This window comes from Nannobrachium achirus (genome assembly GCF_963921795.1).
Source record: "Nannobrachium achirus genome assembly, chromosome: 16".
NCBI lineage: Eukaryota > Metazoa > Chordata > Actinopteri > Myctophiformes > Myctophidae > Nannobrachium > Nannobrachium achirus.
In genome coordinates, this window is record NC_137823.1 from 56,594,998 (window position 1) to 56,610,278 (window position 15,281).

A 15,281-nucleotide genomic window follows, 5' to 3' on the forward strand; every position below is an offset into this window, starting at 1 on the left:
CTTCTCAATGTCTCTCTCTGAAATCTAAAGCGCAAACAAGACCATGTAGGACCCTGGGGACATTCCAAAGCATCTCCCCCCCAAGGAACAACTTGAAACACCACAGAACTAAGAACTCATAATTGTATGCATTGACAGGATGCAATACAGGCAGTGATGGGCAGTAGCTAGCTACAAGTAGCTAAGCTACATAGCTTAACTACATTTCTAAGTAGCGTAACGGAAATTTGCTACGTTTCTCTGGGGATGGCTTGTAGTGTAGTTAAGCTATATTTAATCAGAGTAACTAGTAATGTAGCTTACTACATTTTTCTGGGGGATCCCTGGAACTAAATATTTTGAGATGGGGGTCCGTGGCCAAATACATATCATTTTGGGGGGTCCTTCACGTGAAAAGGTTTGAGCACCACTGACAAAGTGTCAGTAGTTGGCGCTCTGGGCTCTGAATGTACCTGGGTTGCCATGTCTGCTTATAATAAGCAATTGGTGTCTCTAAAAAAAAATAGTATAATTGCTTATTGGGCTTACTTTCTAATATTTTTTAAACCAGTGGTTCCCAATCTTATCAAGGACCCCAGATTAACATATTTGTCCACAGTCGCAGACCCCCATCTGAAAATATGTGGTGCCAGGGACCTCCACACAGATTTGTGTTGTTGAAATGTTTCAAAAATATTCAAAATATTTTTTTCCCCTCAATATTTTTTAAATAGCAAATGTACAAGCTCACTATGTGTCGCAATGTGACACATTGTGAGCTTGCTGATCTGCTATTTTCGAATGTAAATTAGTAGTAGTAGTATATAGCCTAGTTGTTTCTGTTGGGCTTATTTCTTTGGCAACAGACAATTCCATGTCACTTCCTTACTTGGGAGGAAGTGAAAAGATGTTTTTGAAGCAGCACACAGAGGAAAACTCTCTAGCGCCCTCTGTAAAAGAAAATGGCAGCCTCCATAGAGAGGGCCAGGAATAAGGTGAATAGTCCGAAAATAAGGGTAATGCCTTAGTGTTTCTCTCTGCCTTCACATTCCACCTCTCCATCCTTCTATTCATTTTCTCCGGCCTTTCTCGTTCTTTGTCTCTCTCTCTCTCTCTCCCACTCTTCCAAATTACACGTTTCCTCAATTTGTTTCTCTTATTCTTTTTCCTTTTGCCTTTATCTTCTCCTTCACTCCCCCCCCCCTCTCTTTCTCTCTCTCTCTCCCTCCGTCTCTCTCTCTCTCTCTCTCTGCCTCGCAGCCATTCTCTCAAGCCCATTTTCTCTCCCTCTCTCTCTCCCCTGTAACGGGCGTCATTAGCATTTTCTCATCGAGCGGGCCAAATTGAAAAGTGCTAAACGAGTTTTGTTGCCGTCGTCGTCGTAATTAGCGGTAACGAGGAACACAGGAAGTTAATGGAAACGACTCACCTCGTTAAGAGGCAACTTCCTGTTGTGCCGAATACGAGGTTCCCCTCGCTCCAAATAAGCGAGCGAGCGAGCGAGACAAGGCCCCCGGGAGGTGGGGGGGTAGGGAGGGGAGGGGCGGGCGGGGGGGTGTTTTCATGGATTTATGGTCTGTAGATGTACTGTACACGTGTTTGTGTACTGTGCATAATGCGGAGTGTGCGTTCCTAAATTGAATGTGTGAGTGTATATCGGCGAACATTTGCATGTGTGTGTGTGTGCACTCATGTGGAGTAGCTGTGTGTGTGTGTGTGTGTGTGTGTGTGTGTGTGTGTGTGTGTGTGTGTGTGTGTGTGTGTGTGTGTGTGTGTGTGTGTGTGTGTGTGTGGTGTGTGTGTGTGTGTGTGTGTGTGTGTGTGTGCGTGTGTGTGTGAGAGAGAGAGAGAAAGAGAGAGATAGGGAGTACAAATAATATGTTTAAACAAGTGTGTTTGTTTGTACCTCATACATTTGTTATGTGTGTACACAGCACATGTCTACCAAGTGCACGTGTGTGTGTGTGTGTGTGTGTGTGTGTGTGTGTGTGTGTGTGTGTGTGTGTGTGTGTGTGTGTGTGTGTGTGTGTGTGTGTGTGTGTGTTTATTTTTAGGCATGGGTCATCAAGCAGATTAGACCTGGGGCCTAATTTTTATGAATTTCTCACAGAGCAAATTCTCTTTGGGCCAAGCTGTCCCCCCCACGCACATATCAAACACACGTGCGCACGCATGCACACACACACACACACACGCACGCACGCACGCACGCACACACACTCACACACACGCACAAGCACTCTCAATCAATCACCCATGCACACATTCACATCGACACACAAGCACTGCCTTGACAAAATGATTCTGTTCCCACCAGTCAAATCATCCAAAAATCCCCCAAAATAGCAGATCTACAAGCATACAACACGCAGTGTCATGACGTTTGAGGTTTGACACACATTAGGCCACGGCCATGTTTTCTTTCTGGGGCCGCATATTGACAACTAGTGACATACTACTACTACCAGTAAGACTCCCTAATCGGGAGATAAGCGACCGTAGGTCACATGTATACACAAAGGGCTGTAACTGCCATTGGTTCCTAGTTGTGTGGGCAATGTGTAGACATACTGTGTACCGATGTGCGTGATTTTAGGGCAAAATCTGTAGGAGCAGTGTCCAAAAATGTGTTTTGCAAGAATCGGCCTCATGGTGGCGCTAGAAGAGGGCCATGTGAGAAATGAGGGGTGGGGTCTCCGCGTTGCCTTGGCGGACGAATAGGTACCGGCCCCGGCTCTCCCGGACGCTCCTAGCCCGAGTTACGGCATTTTATGTGAGCTGCAGTGGAGGGGGTCCTCCACTGGGGGCGCCACCACTTTGGCATCCGTTCTGGAGCAGCAGGAGTCGGTGGTCCCCGGGAATTCCCCGTGAGCACTACTACTACAGTGATTCTCAACCTGTGGGTCGGGACCCCCAGGGGGGTACCCAAAATATTTTGGGGGGTCCCCAGCTGATTAACTTAATGTGCAAATATTGTTTTCTCACTCAACAGTAAACAAACCAACATAACGTTTAAGTGTATAGAGGGTATATGCACATATTCTAAAGTGACAATTTAAGGACTTTTCAATACTTCTAAAATGACAAATTAAACATTGGCCAAATTGTCGAATATTAGACTGCACTTTATGCAATTTTGAACATTAAAGTCTCTCTCTCCATGTGTGTGTGTGTGTGTGTGTGTGTGTGTGTGTGTGTGTGTGTGTGTGTGTAGAACTGTCAAGACAACACAGAGGGTGACAGGTGTGAGCGCTGCGCTCCAGGGTTCTATGGTGTTGTACGAGGTCGACCAGACGACTGCAAACCCTGCGCCTGTCCTCTCACCAACCCAGAGAACAAGTAGGCTCTGAGTCTTTCTTTCTTTCTTTCTTTCTTTCTTTCTTTCTTTCTTTCTTTCTTTCTTTCTTTCTTTCATCCAGCCTATTTTTCTGTCTGTTTGGTTATGCACTGTATACATTTGGCTAATTGTTAGTTCCGTATTTTATTATATCATCGTTGTCGGGTGGAAACCTTGTGTGTCCAAAACCGTTCGTTTTGCATTTATCATTTTAAAAAACGATTCAAACTAGTGAAAACAGCCGATCTATAAGCACACAGTGCTTGTAGATCGGCTGTTTTCAATACTTTTATGCAACAACCTTGTATGATTTGAGCAGGGAATTTACTTTGCGAAAGAACGTACAAATTTGAAACTTGGAGATACGAGGTTTCTGCCCGACAATGATGATCTATTTGTTCAGGTTGAGTTAGAAAGGCATATTGAATAGTTAAAAAGTGAAGTTTTAACCCGGTTGTTTGTTTGTGTGCGCGCGTGTGTGTGTGTGTGTGCGTGTGTGCGTGCGTGTGTGTGTGTGTGTGTGTGTGTGTGTGTGTGTGTGTGTGTGTGTGTGTGTGTGTGTGTGTGTGTGTGTGTGTGTGTGTGTGTGTGTGTGTTTGTGCGTGTGTGTGCACAGCTTCAGTCCTACGTGTGTAACCGAGGGCTACGATGACTACCGCTGTACCGCCTGTCCAGAGGGATACGAGGGGAAATACTGCGAGAGGTCTTTCTTTTTTATTATTACTTTGGAAACATTTTAGAACAGTGAAAATAGCCAATCTACAAGCTGTTAATTGTTGCGTTTCCATAAACTTTTTTGAAAATAGGAAGCGAATTGTCCAAAATTCGAAAAAAAGAAATAGCGAATTTAGCCTGTTTCCATCCACTGATGAAATGCGATCCTTGGGAGACCTGTTGTAAATGACTTCCCGCGGGCCCACACACACAGTGCACAGAGCTGGGATTATTTCAGACCGAACCTGAGACGTGACCGACAGCTTTTTGTCCGCCCCGAATCGGCGTCTCATCCTGCAACTTTCTGCGTCTGGAAGGTGGCCGATCTGTAAGCTCATAAATTAGCGTCACGGATTCGAGGTGCTGTGAGCTTGTAGATCGGCCACTTTTGGCATGCAACAAGGTGTGACGACGAAGTGTTAGCCAGGATTTACTTGGGTGATGTGACGGACGAGGCTTGCACACAACAGCGCCGTAAAATAAACATTGGATGCAAGGTACAGTAGTTGGGAACACGGCACCAACAAGTTAGTAGGCCTTCAGCTCCCTTCAGCTCCCTTCAGCCAAATCCATATCATGCAATTTCATTGCATTTCAATTCAAAAAAATATTCGCTTAGTGTTTCCATTTCGCTTTTAGTTTTTTCCATAAAGCCTCATAATCCACCTCCACCAAGCGCATAAATGTTTTTGTGAATAATGAAAGTTTATTCGAATTTTGAAGTGTTTCCATTAAAAGATTTAAGCGCCTCACAACTTGTTCTGAGCTTGTAGATAGCAATTCTCTACTTAAGCTTGACACTCTTTTTAGAGCATGTCTTCTACTGTAAATCAATAGTTCTTCATTTTTCAAGAATGTTAAAAAGCACTCACAGATTGTACACCTGCTATTTTATACAAGAGTTTTCAAAAAAATACATGTTATATATAGTATAGCTAAAATCTAAAATGATACAGATGGTGGCCAAGTGACCAAAACACGCAGCAAAGTTGAAATATGGAGATATATTATGGAGAGTTTTTTTTGGGTGGGATGTTTTTCAAAGCTTCCATCTCATCAATGTTTTGTAGAGTTTGATGCCACGTTTAGACTGAGATCAAAAGGCCTGTCCTTATCAAACGGTAACGAGCCTTTGAACATCCTGATCGTGGGACCTTCAAAGACCCGTTGATCGCATACTGTACGTCTCGACATAAGTAAAATTGGCAAACTTTTGTTTGGCAATTTCCCCCACAATGCACCTGGATTCACCCACAATGGACTACTGCTAACCCATGCTTCAAAACGCCACTGAGCAACGTGTATTGAAATGAATAGCTGGGGGCGGGGCTATCCGCTCTCTATTATATTTATACTATATATGGTCTACACTAATTGCGACCGTAGGTCGCATTTACTATAGCTAGCTCCACCAGGTGTCCGTGCGTCCGTCAGTCACTCCGTCACACTTTTGCCCTGCTCATATCTCCGCAACCGTTGCCCCGATCCATGCCAAAATTTCCACACAAACTCCTTGCCTGCCAAACTACAACCTCCAAGGACCCCCGGAGTTCCAGGGACCCCCAGGTCCCTGGGGGACCCCCAGGTGTAAAAACCAGGTGTAAAAAAATAACCACATACACGTCACACTTTCCCCCTACTCATATCTCGGCCACCGTTGGCCCGATCCATGCAAAAATTTCCACACAAACTCCTTGCCTGGCAAACTACAACCTCCAAGGACCCCCGGAGCTCCAGGGACCCCCAGGTCCCTGGGGGACCCCCAAGTGTAAAAAATTAGCACTTGTGCAAAAATTACCAAATGACCACTCCAACGGGGCTGCTCACGGGGAATTCCCGGGGACCACCGACTCCTGGTGCTCCAGAACGGATGCAAAAGTGGTCGCGCCCCCAGTGGAGGACCCCCTGCCACTGCAGCGCACATAAAATGCCGTAACTTGGGCTAGGAGCGACCGGGAGAGCCGGGGCCGGTACCTATTCGCCCGCCTCGGCGGCGCGGAGACCCCACCCCTCATTTCTCACATGGCCCTCTAGCGCCACCATGAGGCCAATTCTTCCAAAACACATTTTTGGACACTGCTCCTACAATTTTGCCCCTAAAATCACTCAAATCGGTACACAGTATGTCTACACTCATGTCATCAACATGGATGTGTATACATGTGACCTACGGTCGCTTATCTCCCGATTAGGGAGTCTTACTGGTCCATTTGACTCCATGGCTCACAAGCATGTCATTTGTTTAAAAAAGAGAAAAAAACTACATCCAAACAAGATGATGAAGATGATGACGATGAGGATGCTAAACCGTGTCCCTCCTCCTCTCCAGGTGTGCCCCTGGTTACCATGGTGATCCGCGGGCGCCCGGCGGCCGCTGCGAGGAGTGTAAGTGTTCCCCGTGGGGGGCGTGGCCCGCGCCGTGTGACCCCGTCACCGGCCAATGCCGCTGCAGGGAGGGCGCGTCCGGGAGGTCATGTGACCAGTGCATGGCCAGGCATGTGTGTGGAGCCGCCGGCATCACCTGTAAGACTAACTTCATAACTACCACCTGCCACTTTCCCGATTCTTTGTTGTCTCTCAGGGCTCTATATTAGCCACTCTTCTGGTTTGACTCTACTAAATATCTTCACTGAAAATAGCAGATGTACAAGCTCACAACACGTCACGCTGTGAGGTGTTATGAGCTTGGAGATCTGCTATTTTCCGCGAACGTTTTTCTCCAGAATACGGATGCTGTGTTTTTTTTTTTTTATTATTATTTTTATCCCAAGATTTTGTAACCCATTTTCACCCAGTGCCAATTGCCTATGTTATCCTGGGCCCAGCTCTCCCTCTGCTGCGCCTGGGGAGACAACGGACTGACCACATGCTTCCTTCAATGCATGAGGAGTCCAAGTTGCTTCTTTTCACCTGACAGTGGGGATTTCCCCGGTTTGGACGTAGCGCGTGGAAGGAACACATTATTCCAACCAGTTCCTTTCCCCTCCATCAGGCGCCCCGGCTGGCCAGGGGGAGGCATTATAGAGACCAGGATTACTACATGTTTTTGTGAGGGTATCAACCCTAGGAGACACAGGGAGAACATGCAAACTCCACACAGAAAGGCCCTGGGGTTTAAGTGGTCAATCTTCTTCGCTTTTCCCCCCTCTCTCTCTCTCTCTCTCTCTCTCTCTCTCTCTCTCTATATCTCTCTCTCTCTCTCTCTCTCTCTCTCTCTATCTCTCTCTCTCTCTATCTCTCTCTCTGTCTCTCTTTCTCTCTCGGTCTAATGTTGATGACGGCACAGCACGTCTTGTGTTTTTGCTCATTTTGGTACGGAACTGTTAATGAGTGCAGTCCAAGCTCTCTCTCTCTCTCTCTCTCTCTCTCTCTCTCTCTCTCTCTCTCTCTCTCTCTCTCTCTCTCTCTCTCTCTCTCTCTCTGGTTGCCATGGGAGACGGGAGGACGGTGGCAGAAGTCATACTTGAGTCATTTAGAGAATCATTTCAACATCATTTAGATCTAATTTAGACAAGATATGGCCATGATGGCAGGACCAATTCATTGCTACTAGCACGGCTAGAGGTAAGTGCAGTGCGTGCAAGCGCGCGCGTGTGTGTGTGTGTGTGTGTGTGTGTGTGTGTGTGTGTGTGTGTGTGTGTGTGTGCGCAGGGGTGTCGCACCAAACTCTGTGCCCTGGGTACAAGGATTCACTGCGGGCCCCCCATGTCAGTGGTGCTCAAACTTTTTCATGTGAAGGACCCCCAAAATGATATGTATTTGGCCACGTACCCCCATCTCAAATTATTTAGTTCCATGGACCCCCCAGAAGCAAAATTTGAGTTACATACGAATGTTTGCTTAAAAAAAATATATATATATTCAAAGATTTGCACACATTTTCACGACTTTTCAAAAATAGCAGATCTGTGAGCTTGTAGATCTGCTATTTTTCAATAGCTAAAGTATAAAATAATTAAGGCCCCTCCACCTTTGGGACTAGTAACTCAGTCCCACTCCCCCCCCCCCTTGTGACGCCCCTGTGTGCGTGTGTGCATGTGTGCGCGCCCCTGTGTGCGTGTGTGCATGTGTGCGCTTGTGCGTGTGTGGAGAATAGTGGAGAACTCAGATAGAAGAGACTCAGAGAGACGTGAGTGTTGCTCTCATCAGAGACGCGGGAGTAAATTGCTGGCGCAGGTCGTCCATGTTGTGGAGATGGAACTGATGAAGCCCGGTGCCCCTCAAACACGTACCGTACGTCGTCACTGTGAGGCAGAAACCTGCTATCTCCAAGTTTAAGATCGTAAATTAAAGGGGCCACACCATGCTTTTAAAAATATATATTTTATATAAATATTGGTCCATAATACGGTTTTATACAGGTCTAGCCTAAACAACCACTCGGATATAGAAATGTTATGTTCTGTCTGTCTCTAATTCCAAGCCGTTTCAGATGCAATACCAAAAAATAAATGGTAAATGGTGCATTTATATAGCGCTTTTTATCCAAAGCGATTTACAGAGATTGTGCATTGCATTCACCCATTCACGCACACATTCATACACCGGTGGCGGAGGAAACCATGCAAGGCACCAACCTACTCACCGGGAGCAATTAGGGGTTCAGAGTCTTGCCCAAGGACCCCCCTTTCAGGAGAGAATCATTCGGACACACCCACTCAGAAAATCACTTAAATGAAAACCAAGGCTTAGAGTTAATGAATAGTATTTTGAATTGTTTTACATTTTATGGTGTGGCCCCTTTGAAGCCCTATACAAAAGTGTCGCACAAAAGTAGTGAAAATAGCTGATCTACAAGCACACAACACCTCGCGATGTGAGGCGTATATACTGACATAATATACTGGCGAGGATATACTGAAAGAGGCCACAGTATCAGAGGGCGAGGCTTGTTTAGAGAGCTAACTAACGGTACAGTATTGCAGGGTCGGTAACCAAAGTAATTTGTAGTGAAACTCAGGACAGATTTTAAACTCAGCCGTCACATTTCAGGAGAAATCGATAACGTTTTGTGTGAATAAAGCATTGCGTTAATCTGTATGTATAGAGTATGTTTAGTACAACATCATTAACACAACAGCGGTGGTTGGAGGTGCTTCCCCTTTGCTCTTCTATTGAGACATGATGATCCCAGTTGGACGTTAGGACACCTGCTGGTCGACAAGCGATATTGCATGAAGCCCAAAGTGCAACATCTCCCCTGCACAAAACAACTAAGGAACATAAGGGTACCGGCCCGGGGATGAGCATGGATATATGGATCCATGCGTGCACGTGTGTGTGTGTGCGCGCGTGTGTGTGTTTTATGCACACGTGTGCGTTGCAGTGTGAAGCATGACGCCTGCGGTTGGGCAGCTGTGCTAAAGGCGTGTGTAATGGGCTGAGTCGCTGCTTATCGCGGGGCCATTACTTTAGTTCTCTCACACAGTGCTTAAGCCTCAACGACCTGGATCTTAACCACTTTAACCATTATTTTATGTTTTAACTGTTGAAAAATAGCAGATATACAAGCTCACAGCGCGGCACCGAGTGCCGCGCTGCGAGCTTGTAGATTTCAAAAAATTGAAAATGTGAGCAAGTCTTTGAATATCTTTGACCCGACTTCTAAATCCTTCCTCTAAATCAGCTGCTCTCAAACTTTTTCCATGTCAAGGACCCCCAAAATTACAGGTATTTGTGGCCACGGACCCCCCATCTCAAAATATGTCGTTCCAGGGACCACCCAGAAGCAAATATTTGAGTTACAAATGTTCACTTTTGAATATATTCAAAGACTTGCAAAAACAAATCATGATTTTTTTCAAAAATAGCAGATCTACAAGCCGCGCTGCGAGCTTGTATATCTGCTATTTTTCAATAGTTAAAGCATTCAATAATTCTGGGCCTAAATGGCTTAAACACCACAGGTTTTTAGCCCATTATGCCTCCTGCACAGAGAAATCCATAGTGTTGATTTAAATCAGAGAGAGAGTGTACAAATGGCGCTTAAATATCGTCCTAGTGATGTGCGTGCGTGTGTGTGTGTGTGTGTGTGTGTTGGACTGTTGGTGTGTTGGTGTGGACAGGAACTGTGTCGGTTGACAGCGGCGACATGCAGAGCCTTAAAGGCTCATTGTACCATTCTTTAAAAACGCCCTTGGCATGTAATAAGTGTGTGTGCGTGTGTATGTGTGCATGTTTGTGCGTGTGTGCCGTGCACGGTACGTATACATGGTCGTGTGTGTGTTTGTGTGTGCGTGCCGTGCACGGTAAGTATACATGGTCGTGTGTGCGTGTGTGCGTGCCGTGCACGGTACATATACATGGTCGTGTGTGTGTGTATGTGTGCGTGCGCGTGTGTGTGTGTGTGTGTGTGTGTGTGTGTGTGTGTGTGTGTGTGTGTGTGTGTGTGTGTGCGTGTGCGTGTGCGTGTGTGTGTGTTGCAGCCTGTCAGAGATTGATAAAGTGGAAACAGCCTTTTATATTATTTAATTTATGTTTGATTTCCCATGTCAGATATATTAATTTCTGCAATAAATCAGCCTTAGGGTATAGAGACGAATTCACACACACACACACACACACACACACACACACACACACACACACACACACACACACACACACACACACACACACACACACACACACACACACACACACACACGTGTGCGCTCCATGGAAGAACGTGTATTCATGTTTCCGTGTGTCCACATGAATGGTTTTACATGCCAATTGGTGTGTGTTGATGATTGAGTGACTGTGTGTGTGTGTGTGTGTGTGTGTGTGTGTGTGTGTGTGTGTGTGTGTGTGTGTGTGTGTGTGTGTGTGTGTGTGTGTGTGTGTGTGTGTGTGTCTGTGTGCGTGCGCGTGCGTGCGCGTGCGTGCCTGCATGCGTGTGTGAGTGTGGTTGTGTGTGTGATGGCCCCACAGCATGTGTGCTACACACTTTTAATAGAGTTTTTTGTGTGTGTGTTTGTGTGTAGTGTGTGCACGTGTGTGTGTGTGTGTGTGTGCGTAAGTTTGTGTGTGTGTGTGTGTGTGTTGAATTTCATGCATGAACAGTTCTGTCTTTCAGAGGCTGGGCTTGTTTAAACACAAACATAGTACACACACACACAAGTGCCCACACACTTTAACAACACACACACACACACACACACACACACACACACATACACACACACACACACACACACACACACACACACACACACACACACACACATGCATCAATAAATACACAGGGCCGCTTACACACAAACATACCACATACAGGACACTCCTATAATGTATACTCAGGCACACACGCACGCACGCACGCACGCACGCACGCACGCACGCACGCACGCACACACACACACACACACACGCACGCACACAGCTCTGAGACTCAGAGACAGCTTATTAGATCTCTATTGGATTAAATTGGTTTAATTGCACACTCACTGGTGTGTGTGTGTGTGTGTGTGTGTGTGTGTACAGCTTGTGATGACGACTGCGCCGGCCTACTGATCAGAGACATGGACGACCTGTACGCAACCATCACGGGCGTGACTCTGACCACGCCCCTTCCACCTCCCTATAAGGTCCTGTATCGCTTCGAGAACATGACGGAGGAACTCAAGGTACGCCAGCCAGTCCACCTCCTGTGTCTGTCTGTGGGGTGGAAACCCTGTATGCCCCAAACTGTTCCTTTATTAAACCCATTTAGAACGGGTACGCATTATTGCGTATTATTATTTTATGCTTTAACTATTGAAAAATAGCAGATCTACAAGCTCGCAGCGCGGCACGTAGATCTGCTATTCTTTTAAAAGAAAATTGAAAATTAGAACTTTCACCCGATCTTTACCCGATTCTATAAGTGTATTTGAATCCTTCTAAGTTTTTTTTTAAGTCAGCAATCTGGCCAGCCATCGTCAAAGAAAAGGTCCTTTTCACTTCAACTGGAGCTCAGTTAGTCTGTTCTTGAGAGACTACTATGTCAGTGGTTGTCAAACTTTTTCATGTGAAGGACCCCCAAAATGATATGTATTTGGCCACGGACCCACATCTCAAAATATTTAGTTCCAGGGACCACCCAGAAGCAAAGTTTGAGTTGCAAATGTTCACTTTAAAAATTGGATATTCAAAGATTTGCACACATTTTCACGACTTTTTCAAAAATAGCAGATCTACAAGCTACCGAGTGCCGCGCTGTGAGCTTGTATATCTGCTATTTTTCACTGGTTAAAGCATTCAATAATTCTAGGCCCTAAATGGGTTAAAATAAAGTGTTCTGATTCAGTGTTAGTTTAGTTGCAAGCTTTTGTAAATACTTCTCACTGGTTCAGTATTCATGAAATCCACAGCACTTACACTCCCCCCCCTCCCCCCCCCCCCCCCCCCCCAAAAAAAAAGAAATAAAAAATAGCTAGAATAGACAAATTTATGAAGAAGAAAGAAAAGTTGAAGTAAACTAGTAAGAGTTACAAGTTTTCTGGCTGATAGAGACAACTTGTTATAAGTACAGATGACTCATAACTAGATGCATAATCATCATAATCAATGTGATGGCATTAATGTACTTAATGTTCATGCCTGAATGAATCAGCCCTCCAAAGTTTAAATTCCAAACATATTCCATTTAGGCCTGTCACAATTATTACATCGCAATTATTTGAGCTAATTGCAATTATTTTGCATAACTTTTAGAATGGTTTCTCTTCATCTGTACAGAAATGGCAGGATGAATAGAAATGTCATATTTCCATAATTTCCACATTGTTGTTCACGGTTTTTTAACCACTTTCAAAGTTAAACAAACCAATTAAACAGTGACAATCAAAGCTCCTATTAATTAGGTCTATCTAGAAACGCTCGGGAAGCTGTCGGCGAGCGCTGGAGTCGCGCACGGACCTGCTCGCAGAGTCTTTCATACACAGCGAGCAAAACGATCGGCGAGCAACGCCCGATCTCGAGTCAGAACGCCGTTTTTGTCGGCGAGTGTCAAAATTGGTCGGCGACTTCATAATCGGCTCAAAAAGTCGGGCAGTGTGTTCGAGCCTTTAGTCAACTGAAATGTATTTTGGCAGGCCTTGATGGCATCGTAATGACTGATTTTACACTTGGTTGTGTGCTGAAAAATAGCAGATCTACAAGCTCACAGCTTGTAGATCTGCTATTTTCAGCGCGCAACACCTGAGAGCAACCAAACCTAAAATGACTCTCTTCTCCACTAGTCCCTCCCTAACGTTTTGGTCTAGTTTTCTACTTTGTTGACGAAATTGTCAATATATTTAGTCTTAGTTTTAGTCATCACAGCTTAGTTTTATTTTGTTTTTATTTCGTTTTCATCACTGAAAAAAACGCAGTCGACAAATTTTTTTTGTCATAGTTTTAGTCAACAAAATCAACACTACTGTATAGTTAATTGCTTTACTGAGTTGTCTTCTTCATGTGCTTCCACAGCACATGCTGTCTCCCCAGAAGGCTCCAGAGAGACTACTGCAGCTGGCCGACTCCAACCTGGGCTCCCTGGTCACTGAGATGGACCAGCTTCATAGCAGGGTGACCAAACCTCTGTCTGTCTGTCTGTCTGTCTGTCTGTCTGTCTGTCTGTCTGTCTGTCTGTCTGTCTGTCTGTCTGTCTGTCTGTCTGTCTGTCTGTCTGTCTGTCTGTCTGTCTGTCTGTCTCCATCTCTCTGACGATGCTTTGTTGACTTTTAGTTTTCACTTTTAGTTTAGATCAGGGGTCTTCAACGTTTTCAGGCCAAGGACCCCCTAGTCGAGAGAGAGAGATGAAGAAGGGACCCCCACAACCTGTTCATAGATTCCATATAGTTTCATTGTTTGACAGCACAATCATCAGTGTATCAGATATAGAACCACTTGAACCGTCAATACTTAATAAACCTGACTTTTCACTCGACTTAGTCTGCTCTTTTCCCCCTCCAAAGCTCTTTGCCAAAAATAGCCGATCTACAAGCTCACAACGCCTCGTGCTGTGAGGCGTTGTGAGCTTGTAGATCTGCTATTTTTGGCTAAAGTTCTCAGAATATGGATGCTAGGGTTCAAGTGGTTAATTTAAATGTTAATCACACAAAGATTTTTGAGGACCCCCTGTAGTAGCTCTGGGGACCCCCTAGGGGTCCCAGACCCCCTGTTGAAGACCCCTGGTTTAGATATAATTAGCTTTTAAAGATGTTTGCTGGTTTAACACATTTTTATTAGCTTCCTGTGAGTTTTTATTAGTTTTAGTGTTAGTTTCATATTGTAATATGGGGTATTTGCCTGAGGTGAGATTAAGAAAGGTTAGGAAAAATATAATTTAATGAAAAATGTTATAGCTCAGGTGCCCTGAGACAAAGAAGTTTGGGAACCCCTGCACTAAATTGTACTTATAATTACAATACCTGAGCACATGAGTACACCCCTGATAAGGTTGATAAGCACGGAGCGGAAGCGTTCCAGGAGGCTTTCAGAGCAGATGAAGGACAACACAGAGAGATTCTCTTCCCCACACAATGTTTACACCCAGAGAAATAACACTCAAACTCACCATGTCATGTCAGGCTGCGCCGGCTGGATTTTTTATTATGTTTCGCCTTGATATCTGCTGACAGCCATACCGCCATCCTCGCTCCCGTCACACACACACACACACACACACACACACACACACACACACACACACACACACTACACACTCACAAAAGCTAAGATGATGGTCTCGTCAAGATTTGACAAGACCTCTCTGGCCTTGTCTTTTGTGTGAGTGTGCATGTCTGTCCGTCCGTGTCCGTCCGTATCCGTCCGTGTGTGTGTGTGTGTGTGTGTGTGTGTGTGTGTGTGTGTGTGTGTGTGTGTGTGTGTGTGTGTGTGTGTGTGTGTGTGTGTGTGTGTGTGTGTGTGTGTACATGTATGTGTGTGCGTGCGAACAAGACTGACAGACAGTAGCGACGGGGGAATCAATAGTACACACACTCGATACTATCGACCACTCTGCTGTTGTCATCTCCAGCTCAGGCATGTTCTCCTTCAAGCTCAGGAAGTCAACAATCTGTTCACTTATTCAACACTGGCTTACTTATTTATGGAACACCTTTTGGTCCGTATTACTGACTGCTGTCAGGCGTGTGCGTGTGCGTGTTTTTCTGTGTGCGTGTGCGTGTGTTTTTCTGTGTGTGTGTCTGTCTGTTTGCCTTTTGTATTTTCTTTGTCTCCCCACCGTTTGAGTATACGTGCATCTCAAGTAGGGCTGTCACAATTATTACATAATCGTCTAATC

The 15,281-nt window shown here is 45.3% G+C and overlaps 1 protein-coding gene across 1 annotated transcript in view; it reads left to right on the plus strand.

The window, feature by feature from the left end:
* The window catches only part of lama2 (laminin, alpha 2), a gene marked incomplete at its 3' end in the record, with an annotated part of 414,125 nt that overhangs the window by 266,526 nt on the left and 132,318 nt on the right, over positions 1-15,281 (plus strand). Inside the window, 5 exon segments of the mRNA XM_080745043.1 lie at positions 3,194-3,318; positions 3,933-4,019; positions 6,360-6,553; positions 11,495-11,637; positions 13,463-13,561. Of these exon segments, the coding sequence (XP_080601169.1) occupies positions 3,194-3,318; positions 3,933-4,019; positions 6,360-6,553; positions 11,495-11,637; positions 13,463-13,561 (648 nt within the window).